The sequence below is a fragment of the Ctenopharyngodon idella genome, chromosome 22 (genome assembly GCF_019924925.1).
Source record: "Ctenopharyngodon idella isolate HZGC_01 chromosome 22, HZGC01, whole genome shotgun sequence".
Taxonomy (NCBI): Eukaryota; Metazoa; Chordata; class Actinopteri; order Cypriniformes; family Xenocyprididae; genus Ctenopharyngodon; species Ctenopharyngodon idella.
The window spans coordinates 12,420,001-12,433,331 of NC_067241.1; the positions used below are offsets into that span (position 1 = coordinate 12,420,001).

The 13,331-nt window shown below is 37.2% G+C and overlaps 1 protein-coding gene across 3 annotated transcripts in view; it reads right to left on the minus strand.

Moving 5' to 3' along the window:
- Window positions 1-13,331, minus strand: part of acap3a (ArfGAP with coiled-coil, ankyrin repeat and PH domains 3a) — a 73,379-nt gene that overhangs the window by 39,074 nt on the left and 20,974 nt on the right. For all 3 annotated transcript variants that reach the window (XM_051880180.1, XM_051880178.1, XM_051880177.1), the window contains exons 2-3: window positions 2,992-3,049; window positions 253-372 (exon numbers count right to left, since the gene is read on the minus strand). In XM_051880180.1, the coding sequence (XP_051736140.1) occupies window positions 253-372; window positions 2,992-3,049 (178 nt within the window). The remainder of the gene's footprint in view (window positions 1-252; window positions 373-2,991; window positions 3,050-13,331) is intronic.

A 13,331-nucleotide genomic window follows, 5' to 3' on the forward strand; every position in this document is an offset into this window, starting at 1 on the left:
ATATTGAGAACTGACAGAACTGACAGAGAGCGCAAGTGTGTGACACATATAATCAAATATTATCAGTGGTGGAAATGGCCGAGATTCTCTAGTTATGGACATATTTTATATTTTTAAACCACAGATGCGGGAAATCCCACTATATTTATGTATGCAATTTGCATATAGCGTTTGGCGGTTATTACGTCCATAAAAGATAGAAATCCTCAACATTTTGAACTGTTCCCCCCTATTTCCAGCCTTCAATATTACCGATATCATCTGGTCCTTCTTGCACTGCTGGGATAGGTCACGGATGCCGTTGATAAAGAGCTTGTTGGCGGTGACGTACGCTTTCCCAGCTTCAATCATACCACCACACAGCTTTACCAGCTGTTAAAGAAAAACAGAGAGAGAAAGAGGTTAACATAAGACACAATAAACCATCCATGCATAATGTGTTTTAGTGAATCAGCAGAAAACTTGAAGACTTAATAAAATCATAACCTTAACTGTGCTGGCAGTGCAGAATATTAAAACCTCTTGATATTTTGCAGCATAACACAACTGTTTGATGAAATATTCACAATGTTGAGTGTGACATTATGTTTACTGCCTCATATTGTCTTATGTTTACTGCATAATAAATATATTTAAGAAAATCCTAAATTTTCTTCGGGCCTTAACACAGAATATTTCTTTAAATCGCACAAACACAGACACAACAGGTGCGGTCTCATCTGTGCAGTAATTCCCCTCACTAATGTGCCAATTACTAGATCCCACATGTAAAGGCCAAGGCAAAAATCTCCCACTTTCGCACATGCCACAAATCCCCTGACTCCGTGGAGGGTTTTTTTTACATGTGGTTGTGTGTTTGTTTTATGCCTGATGGGACACATTCTCAGATGGGCTCCATGTGTCTGTCCCTGCGTAAGGAGTCTGACACAAACCAGAGAACAAAGTTTAGTTCCCTTTTTTTATGAATCGTTAATTTCTTCTGTAATTCATCTTCCTCTTTCTTCCCTCAGGTGATGTTTCGATTACGTCCACACACGCACCCTGAAAACTTGACAATATCGGCTTGGGAAAATCTCTTAATTTCCCACACTCTCCTCATGAGTCAAACTAACAAACACAGAGAGGCCTTGTTCTACACAGCTGCTGAACAGACCCACAGACTCAACGTCTAAACAGCCAGACGCAAGAACTAACAAGAGATTGTCATGCAAAAATAGATCTAAATGCATCATCTACTGTTTTTCAGTTTGTGAATAAGAATCCAAATGTTTCCTAAAAATGATTAGTTATGTGTATGTAGCATGAGTATGTGTATATACACGTATAGACACAGATTCTTGAGTAACGGTCTCATTCATGTGTGTTATGCATTAGTGTTTTTAAGCACAGCGATGCAGAGTTGAACTAGTTTTCTCTCATGTGTTTGGTTCAACTGTTTGTTGTTGTTTCCATGCATTTTAATTACAACAACATGCTACTTTTGATAATTTCATCAGGCTCAGCAAAATAACAGCTTCACCGCAGACTGTAATGATCCAGACTCGTGATTTTCTCACAGAAAACTGTTATAGAAGTCACACTGAAGAAGAGGAATCTTGTTGTTTGCTTTAGAAGATATAAGCGTTCAAAAAGTACAGTCTCTCACTTCCGCTAAAATGGATCAACGATTTTGATGACATCACTCTGCACTTCAGCTTCTCATCAGATTTTCTGTCCAATCAAATGCTCTCTAGAATCTAAAGCGTCCCGCCCCCTACATTATAAATAGACGCTGAAGCTGGGAGGAGAAACGGTTAGCGATTAGAAGGAAACTGAGGCTTTACCAAGCTCAACAGCTCTGTTTTAACAGTTTTAGCATTAATTAGCACTTTTCTAATTTAATGAAAACCAAAAAAGCTAACTATATTAGAATAAACTTTAAATTAAAAATATTACATATTTCTAAGATTATGTAATTACTTTGTTTTAAAAGTATGAACACTTCAGGAATAAATAAATATAAATAAATAAATAAATACATAAATAATAAAAATAAATAATTAGAAAATGATAAATAAATAATAAATAAATAAAAATGATATATAATAAATAAAATATAAATAATGAATAGATACATACATACAAAAGAAGACTTTTAAACCTCTAAGAGTGACACAGGTGTAATCTGGATTGACAGCTGTCACTCAAGGTCTTCAGGAACAGATGGGGATCACAAGCATTAGAGAAACATATGTGCTCATTGACATCTGTGAGAGGATGAACACTTCTTCCTCAAAGATGCGAGTGCATATGTGTGGGTACTGGGTAGCTGACAAATAACATGAATATATCTTTTTTCAGAATTACAATTTTTCAGATTTAAAATGTATATGATTGTAAAAGGGAATATATGTATATTGTTAGATAAATTTGTAACTCGTTACCATTATTTGCCATAATTTTTTATTAATATGAGGTCAATTTAATTAATATAAGGCAAATTTAATCAATATTAAATTACGACAGAAAAACTACATGCAAAATAAAATAAATTTCAACTGCCCAAAGGCTAGTGTATTGAGAGCATTAGACTAGACTTTAGTATTACAGTATTAGATCTTCCCGTCAATAAGGTCCAGCCATCTTTACAGCATTTAAACAGGATTACCGTCGCTATACGTTAATCCAGAACCCTCCATTAATCTCTGTGAGATAAATCACAAACGTCTCTCTGCACATGCTCTTTCTGCTCTCTAATGACAAACCACACTGCTTTCTGCTTTCTCTGCTGGATTTGCACCAACATTTGCACATACTGATGATCCGTAAAGCCTGAGGTTGACCGAATTGACCTTGTTGTAGAAGCGTCTGATGTCAGTGTTTGGCTACAGAGGTCTTGGAGAGTATTAGATGTGATTTCTAACAAAGGAATAAGCTGTGATTTACAAATGCGTGCCCTAAATGCGCTCTGATGGGGTTAGAAGGTCAAGTGAAAGCTTTAAAGCGTCTTACCTTATCAAGCTTTGCTTCGATCTCCACCACCTCTGTCTCCACCTCATCAATATTTGCCCTGGAACACAAAAGAGATGATGACGTGAATTATTTTGGCTCGACAACTGCATCTTGATGAATGACACAGAAAGGAACAGATTAACAGCAGATTTCATAGGATATATATTTCGTATTCGCTCTGAATAGAATGCGAGAATTGAAAGGTTCAGAATATCATACTGCTATTCTAATCTAACTATATCTGCAGTATATAGTATGCATACTGTGCACATTTTACCCAGAATACCCAGATGACAACTACATTTGCTACAATAGCTTTCGGAGGAACTTTTTCATAGTTCCCAGAACTATTGGTGGAAGTACCCAGATTTTGCTGTGTTCACATTGCAGGAACTAGGAACAATTTTAGCTCTAGTAACTCCTTTTGGGGGAACTAAATGAACTCCTACTTCAGAGTAGGGTCTAAATCAGCACTATAACCAGTGACGTAAGTGTACGCTGATTGGCCGAACGCAAGCGAAACACCGGCACCCGCCATTTTTAAAAAGGTTTTAATAGCCTATATATTTACTCCACAAACTAACTCTACGAACATGGAAAACAATGATAGATGGACCTCTCGAGTTAAGGAGAAAATCCATGATTGTATTTCTGCTCAGCTAGTGACATTGGGCATCAACCACACGGCAAACACTAATGTTTTTTCATATACTGTCTTCTTTCTTTGTATAACAGTTCTATCTAATAGATATTAGACAGTCTGTTAAACAAATCGTAAACTAATTAAGACAGAGAATATGAGCGATGTGTGCTCAGGCTCTGCCGTTCTCAGCGCCATCAAAATAAAGGTCCGCAACGCCGTCAAAATAAAAGTCACAACAACAAGCACAGCTTACGTCACTTCATAGTTCCTATTGGCGGTGCGAATGCAACCAGGAAAACGTCCCTAGGGGAATTATTAGTTCTTGGGGAACCACCCTGGTGGCTAGTTCCTAGAACTACCCGGTGCGAAAGCCCCTAATGTGTAGTACACAACAGAGCACACTGCATGCAAAACTCTATCCCACAATGCAATGCGTTTTTCACTTGTATTGTTGAATAAACAGAAAATATCAACCCTGATTTTTAACATATCTTTTTAGAATTTTCTTTAAGGTGAACTCTTAGGGTGACACTTTTTGCCATTGAGATGACTGGGAAAAAGGGTCCCAATGAACCTGAATTCACCCTATATAAAAATAATAATAAATATATAAATTTTATAAATATACAATTATTTAACTGGACTGCCAAATGTTAAGATTTGTTTACCATAAAACTAAAATTAAAAACCCAAAATAACCATTTTAATCCAGAAGATGATAACTGACACCACTTGCGACAACATAATGAGGTCATGTGACACATGTAGTGAGGTCACGTAACAAAAAATGTAGCATAAAATGCTCACCGTGGCGTGGAATAATAATGTACGTAAACAATTAAAAAACATTAAGCCAAAAGCATCTGAACAATGTTCTTTTACCAGTGGATTTTTAAAGCATGTGCTTTTTTTTAAAGTTACTATTACCCACAAACCCTTGCACAGGGGAAGAGGCAGACTTCTCCAGTTGTAAAAAAAGAAATCCATCATATTGGCACTAAATAGAGTGCGAGAATTGAAATGTTCAGAATATGCCATTCTAATCTTACCATATCTGCAGTATATAGTATGCATACTGTGCACAGTATGCACATTTTACCCAGAATACCCAGATGGCAACTACATTTGCTACAATGTGTAATACACAACAGAGCACGCTGCATGCAAAACTCTATCCCAAAATGAAATGTGTTTTTCATTTGTATTGTTGAATAAACAGAAAATATCAACCCTGATTTTTAACATTTCTTGAATTTTCTTTATATAAAAATATATTTTTAAGCTAATATTACCCACAAACCCTTGCACAAGGGAAGAGGCAGACTTTTCCAGTTGTTAAAAAAAAAAAAAGTAGGGGGAAAAACATGGCTGAAACTGCTACAGCAGTTTGTTAGTATGTTAGTAAGTATGAATCTAAACCAGTTAGTATGAAGAATGTGAATGGGGTGCAGCAATTGTGTGAGTTTCTGAGTAGTAAAAACCATATTTGTCATTTTAAGGTAGCTCCGTCATGTAAAAACATCCAAAATGGCAGCAGCTTCAACAGTTTAAGTCTTTTAATCTTTTAATTATGGTCATTCTAATGAGACTAGAACACATCATTATTCTCGGCAAAGACAACTGACCAATCAGATTTGGCCTTTTTTTCCCCCTTTTTTTTATTTTTTCCAGAACAGCTAAAAAGTGTCATCTCCTGCATCTTTCCAGCGTTTTAAAGCTTCAGGCTTTATGTTAATATTTAACTGAAATATTTCGGACTATAACACAGTCAGCTAATCTCTCGCTGAGGCTGCAGTGATGCACGTGCTCTCCATTTAGAGCAGAAGCAATTGTGCCTTGAGTACAAACACACACACACACACACACACACTTGTGTCACACACGATCGGTTAATGGATGCTGCCCCATTGTTCTTCCTCTCTCTTGTGGTCCCTGAGCTGTGGTGGCACCAATGTATCAGAGCCAAAAGAAAGACTGGAGATGCACTGTCACTTCCTGCCTCCTAAAGAGGAGCATAATATATTGATTTATGTTTAAAAATAAATGTATCATAATATTTTTTTCCTTTATGCTATCTATCTATATCTATCTATCTATCTATCTATGCACTAAAAGCAACTCTGAATACCTTAGCAATCACACAGCAACAACCTGGATAACACCCAGAACTCCTGTATCTTAGACAGGCAAACACTTCTTCTGAAAACGTAAAAATCTAGTTAACACTGTTCCATCATACACTGGTATATATTTAAGACACTGTTTACTTTATGAATTCCATAGCTTAGTATAGTTTTTGTTCATTCTGCTTCACAATAAAGTCTGTTTTTATCCCTACAAAAACATTTGCTCATTCTGGGATTCCTGCCCTGACAACAAACCCAGGGCCAGCTTATATAATGTCTCACAACTTGATGAACTTCATCTGGACTTTTTTTTTTGCAGAGAATGCGTTGAGCTCATGAGGCGGACAGTATGGCCACGCCCCCAGTACCACTGCAGCTGTCTGACCTCCTGATGCGTTTCCTGGGTGGAAGCACTGGCGTGGAGGACAGCTGCTCTCCTACTCTCTCCCTCACCCACGACCATGCCAACTCGCTGCAAATGGCACTCCCAGGATGGATGCGCATGTTGGCCCCCCGGGCCTGTAACCATGGCAACCGCTGTAGGGGGCTGGCCCCACATTTACAAACCCTGTTCTGTCTGACTTGCAAAGTGAACACAAAGGCACTATGGTTTACAGACAACAAATTTAGATAAAAACCCGCCCTACACTGAATATTGTGTTTTATATGGAAAAGCATCACATTACAAAAGTTCAAAATGCATTTTGCGAGCCATTTCATGTTTGTTTTTAAGACCATTTAAAGATATGTTATATTCAAAATATTGTATAATTTAAATCTCAAGCTGTAGTACTATAAAAAACCCAAAAAGAAATAAAAACAATTAAAATAAACAGTACATTATATGCACTGCGCATAGTGTGACCCATTAAATATAATTATAAAAAATAAAATAATAATAGCATTATTGCACTTTTTTAAATAAAATAATAAACAAAATAATATATAATATATAAAAATAATAAATAAAGTGATAGTAGTACTAATATATTTTAAAATAAAAAATGAGCATTAAATAAAAAATACAATTATTTTATAGTACACTTAAAAAATACAATGCTAATATTTACATTTTCTTTTTTTTTTTTTTCATTTTATTCTTTATGAATTTTCAACATTTTCAAACTTAAAATCAGCCAGCTTTTATTTTGGCGGGTTGCCAGGAAGTAAGTATATGCACTCAATAATTAAAAATACAATTTTATATATATATATATATATATATATATATATATATACACACACACACACATATATAATAAAACAATAATTAATTTGAAGAATGAAACTAAGTTACAATAGAAAAAATAAAATAAAATTTGTTTATATATATATATATATATATATATATATATACACACACACACACACACACACACACATACAAACATATACACATATAATTAAAAAAAAAAAAAAATAGAAATTTACACACACACACACACACACACACCCACACATGAACACACACATATATACATACAGTGCTGTTCAATTTGATATGTTCACCACAACATATAAGACGGTTCAATATAACACACATTAGTGCTGTTGTAGGTTGAGATGCTGAACCAGCAGAGACATGTTTGCTTCTGGGTAAGCGACTAGCTGACTTCACATCCTCTAGCAGGGCCGGGCTCTGTTTACCCACACAAACCCGTCTACAATGCTGAAAACCAGACAAAAGAAGATCAGGGTTTGTTTATCAAGACTCAGACAGCTCTGTCAAATCAATCCAGAATTAACAAGAACAGTTTAACCAATGCCTGCACAAAGTACAAGACCAAAAAAAACAGAAACATTTGCCAAAGTTTGCGCCATTTGACGATATATAATGAATTTCATGAAAAGTCTTAAAAATACCAAAATATTGCCCAGCCCAACTGATGGTTGGTGTGTGTTTTGCATGAGTGAATTGCATTATTGACCTTGACGCATTTGGCAGAAGGTACCAGCTGAAAGAGGCACAACCCTCATCTGCCGGGGAGACCACCATAATGAGAGAAACACTGTAGCGGACACTATCAAATGTCTCCCTAATTTGGAACAACATCCACTGTTAGTGAATGTTTCTGCTGTACTCTCAGTCACATACAGTATCACACTTCCCAGGGAACGTTTTCATTGTCATACAGCAACAGCAATATTGACTGCATGTATTGAGACCCCTTAGCAAAACAGATTTGCTAAAAGGGTCTCCATCCAGATTAGGTCATTGTGGGGGTCTGATGATGACATCATTGGGCTGAGTATTGATTGATTGATTGCTCTGAGTGTTCTAGTGGAGACTGGCCTTTTGAAGCAGAGTATTTGAGTGAGTCATTCAGAGAGAAGTGTGTGTGTGTGTGTGTTTATTCTTAGACTGTACGCCTCTTAGTGCCCCGTCTGGACCTTTTATATTCAGTAAAAGTCTTAATTCTCCTGCAGCCTCCATTTATGCAGCCACTGACCAAAAACAGAGTAAAACTTGCATCAGCGTAGCAAGGGTGCAGAGTAATTGAAGTATAATGCACTTCAATATACTATTAAAATGTGCTTTATTAAATCAAAGACAAATTGTGTGAATATCACAATGCACTTTTTTTAACAGCGTAAAAAGCATGACTTGTTTAACTAGATTTTTTAATATTTTGAATGAAATGTCGCTAAATTGATGACGAGTGATCAAAAACAGAGCAAAACTTGCATAGTTGTGACCATGTATTAATAAATCATATTATGTGAACACCATGATTGTACATTAGTTAGTGTGTAATGTTGCTGTTTTGAGCATAAACAACATCTGCAAATTTACGACGCTCAAAGTTTAATGCAAAGGGAGATATTTTCTTTTACAGAAATCGCTTTTAAGGACTACAACAAACAGCTGTTATGGACTACAACAAGCTTCTTCCTGGGTTGGTGACATCGCTAACTCTAAAATTTACATAAACCCTGCCCTCGGAAACACACAACACAGGGGGTGAGGCCATGTTGGGCTGCTTTAGAGAGGAGGAAGAGTTGTTGTAGTTACCATGCCGTCATTTTACGCCGGACTGCTTCACAAACGAGGGTCAATTCAACGCTGGATTTGCACAAAAGATTAACATGACGGCACATGCTAGTTGATGAGTTGAATCAACTCCACAGCAACTACATAAATTTATCCACTAACCATTCAGAAACGTACAGTTTCATTCTAAAAGTTGTAACTTCTTCCTGAGTCTCTCCATCAGTGTCCGACTCCGGTTTGAACAATGTAAGGCTGAACACCGTTACTGACAATCCTCATTTTGGCTGTGTGAGATTCTCCAGCTTTGTTGTTGTTGAGCAACCGAAGCGCGAGCTGTTAAAGCTCTACCCTCTTCTGGAAAGGGGGCCGGGAGCAGCAGCTCATTTGCATTTAAAGGGACACACACAAAAACAGTGTGTTTTTGCTCACACCCAAATAAAGGCAAATTTGACAAGCTATAATAAATTATCTGTGGGGTATTTTGAGCTGAAACTTCACAGACACATTCTGGGGACACCAGAGACGTATATTACATCTTGTGAAAAGTGGCATAATAAGTTCCCTTTAAAATGAATTTGCATACGGTATCATAATGGTTTCAATGCACGTTGTGTTTGGCCATTAAGTTTTCTAAAAACTGTGCCAGTTTGCTTAATTAAATTCAAAGACAAGTTCATACAAATTGAGTAAGCAAGATAATGTACAGCAAGTCGGTCCACTTCATTGCAAGGTTTATTTTTGAGATAATGACTGTACATTACCCCCTTAAACATCTATCAGTGACGCTACTTCCCTTCCCTAAAGCTGCATTACTCGCTGCGTCTGTGTTTGTTTTGTAATTCAGGTCTGGTTTTAGTCTCTTGCGAGAGTGGGACGTCTCCAAAAAGCCACAGACAGATTTAACCCAAGTAGGCTTCCTTTTTAGCCTGCTTTATGGGTGTGTGGCGTGTGGAGTACGAACCGAAAGCAGACAGGGTTGTCCAGCTCATTGGAGACGTCAGCTCTCAGACGTCTCTGGGTGAAAGCGTGTTGATTTTGGAGGGGTCAACATGCAGTCAAGCATCAAAAATGTGTCATGAGCAAAAGAGCCCACCCGGACCCCTCGTCATCGCAGACCCTGCGAGGCCACCACGGCCAGATACGATGAGTTATCTGTGTTTAGTGGTGTTCTGGCAGGGCAAAGTGAACCCAGCTGGCGTATGCGTGCAAACAATTCCCTAATCGCCGCTTCGAAACCCGCCCGCGTGGATCATGTGTGAGAAAGCATGGCGGTCCACGCTTTATCAGATGCTTTCCCGCCAAAGATCTGTTCCCGCCTGAGAGGTGATGTCACAAAATATCTCCAGACGTTCTGAGGTGCTAATGCGTCCAGGACCCAGGGGTGTGTGCAGTGCAGTGTGTGAGTTTTAACTAATGTGGACGTCCAGGGAAACACACTGGCCAGGGTTCAACATTCTTACAGGTCAGAGCAGATGGAGATCAGATTGTTATGAAGCCGACAACACAAACATCATAACTCTTTCAATGATTCAACTCCATACCATACACACCTGAACTGTGTGGGAAACTACTTTAAAACAGATTTATGAGATACATGAACTTATATTATCCTTATATTATTATATATTAATATAATCCTTTTTTATGAAGAATTATACATTATCATGACAAGCACATTTTCCTGAGAATTACAAACAATGTCAAAAGTAAAAATGCTCTCAATGATGATTACTCTAAAACAGGGAAATGTGCTTAATTGTCATGAAATTAATGTCACAAATGAAATATATCTTAATGGTCCTAAAACAGACTTCATTTTCATTTTTTAAAGGATTAGTTCACTTTCAAATGAAAATTACCCCAAGCTTCACTCACCCTCAAGCCATCCTAGGTGTATATGACTTCTTTCTGATGAACACAATCTGAGTTATATTAATAAATATCCTGACGCATCTGAGCTTTATAATGGCAGTATGCGTTATCAAACGAGAATGAGCTGAAGAAAGTGTCTCCATCCACATCCATCCATCATAAACGTGTACTCCACACGGCTCCGGGGGGTTAATAAAGGCCTTCTGAAGCAAAGCGATGCATTTGTGTAAAAAAAATATATCCATATTTAACAAGTTATGAAGTAAAATATCTAGCTTCCGCCAGACCGCCTTCCGTATTCTTCAAAAAGCTTACACTGTACATCCTATTCCCGTACGCCTTCCCTATTCAACTGTTAGTTCCGTTTTTTCTGTAATTTGAATTAAGGTCTGGCGCAAGCTAGATAACCTCATATCTCCATATTTCATGTTCTTGACAGGTTTTGTGAGATTAATCTACTGTAAAGTGCAAAACTGGTTGTTATCTTCAAGAAAGAAAAGTCTAATAAATACTTGACCTTAAGTCAGAGCTACAGATCGCAGCAAATGAAATGATTCAGCTCTAAAAGGTCAGTTGAAATCAGCTGGGATAGACAGCACTCCCACAACCCCACACAGCTCACAGTCTGTTTTCTGAAAAAGTCGAGACCTCTTCACAGCCGTCACTGGAGGAATGTTCTAGCATCAACCTCTGAGCACAACTGGCAGAAAGCACAGGGTCACTTCCTGTCGCCCAGCCACTGAACACCAGACTGCAGTGGGAATGTCAATACTGTGGTCTATATGAGATGTGTGGCATGATTAAAGATGAGAACGTCTTTAAGGAAGAAGTTGTAGCTCAAATGACACATTCTTCTCAACATAAGCTTCATTATAATCTGATTTTGTCTTGATATGACCAGGGGAAATGAGAGAGGAAGGACACAAAAGAGTGAATCTCCGCAGCAGTGGTGTTAAATCACTTCCTTCCTGACGTCCACATCCATGGCATATCTGCATCGGGAGATAAAGCCCTGACACAGATGAGATGGAATATTCTGCAGAGGTAATTACAAACCAACCTGACATTCACGCTACCAAATCAATGGCAGAAAAAGTCATTGGAGGGGACAACTGGGAAGAGACCAGATAAATCAGTTTGTCTTAAGACTAGGGCTGGGTATCGTTCAAAAATTTTCTATATCAATACCGATACCTTGACTTCGATACCGATTCCTGAACGATACCTTTTTCGATACCAATTTTATAAAATCTGTTTTAACAAGATTACATTACCTCAAAAAATCTTTGGTTTTATATTTTAAGTTTGACTTTTTTTTTTTTACAGACTCAAGGTCCACTGCACAAAGGAATAAAAAAGGCTGCTTATAAATTAACATTTATTTAAAATTAAAGTTCTTATTTGGCTAAATTATATTTCATTAACAGCCTTTAAACACAGGCTTTACTCCCTTCAAACTTATATTTTGCCACTGTTTCCTTACATCATTGTTGGATATATAATTATATATAATATATAATTATATCATTTCTGTTAGTTAAGCTTGTGTATATTTTTAGTTAAAGCTGTTAAGTTATAAAGCAGTATCTCATGTAGGGTTTTCCTTTACGTTTTATATAATGACCACTAGGAGGTGCTCTAGGCACATGCTTTCCTTGATTGGTTTTCTCTAATGAGAAATAGAGAAAACCAATGTTTCCAATGCGTGTTTCTATAGACTTGAGGAACGAATGCTGATGTAACGCTGCTGTGTGTTGTACCTGCCCATAACTAGTCTAAAAAACATTGCACGTCCCGCTGTTTGTGCAGGCAGTGCGGTATCTGGAGTGACTGTAATGAACCACCTGCTCGCATAAACAGCCGGTACTCTCACCTGTCCTTTTCGGAGATAAACTGAAAGCGAAACCGTTGACTCACTTGCTCTCTCGCACATAGGGTCTCTCTCGTGCATAGTTTTATATATTTAGATATAAATAACAATGTAGTGCAACGTTATTACATTGCTCAACGAGACAGCATTTCTCCGCCCACTCTCCCCTGCTCCGTTTGGAGGTACCGAAATTTGGTTCCGAATGACAAGACACTTTTTGATACTCGAAAGTATCGAGGCAATTCGGTCGGTACCTAAAAAGTATCGAATTCGATACCCATCCCTACTTAAGACTACAAGTATTTACAAGAATTCATTTAGCAGACACTTTTATCCAAAGCATATTACAAATGAAAAATATAACAAGCAATTTATAAGTAAAAATCCCATTCGTTTGCTTCATAGTGGAAAGGTTTTTCAACAGTAACTTATAAACATTTAAAGACAAACCTACTGTGAGCTACAAGGTTGTAAATCAAGTTGTAAGCCATCAGTCTGCACCATTTCAACTTTTTTAAAAATAATCGTGTTTACCAATGGAATTCTTGGTGAAAAACTACATTACCCATGATTCCGCAGAGAAATCTCAACCAATCAGAGAAGCGAAACAAGCAACTTCCATGAAGCGAATGATATATATTGCAATAAATGTCAAATATATTGTTTCTATATGGATATAAAATCAATAGTTTTATATTTTTCCATTTTTAATTCAATTATTTGCAATGTTTCATGGGATTGTGGCTCTTTCCCTCACTAAAGCCATTAAGTACACATTCTTTTGTCTTTTTGTCCAATTCTTAAATACTTATTTGCTTCAAATCAAAGTTTGTAATG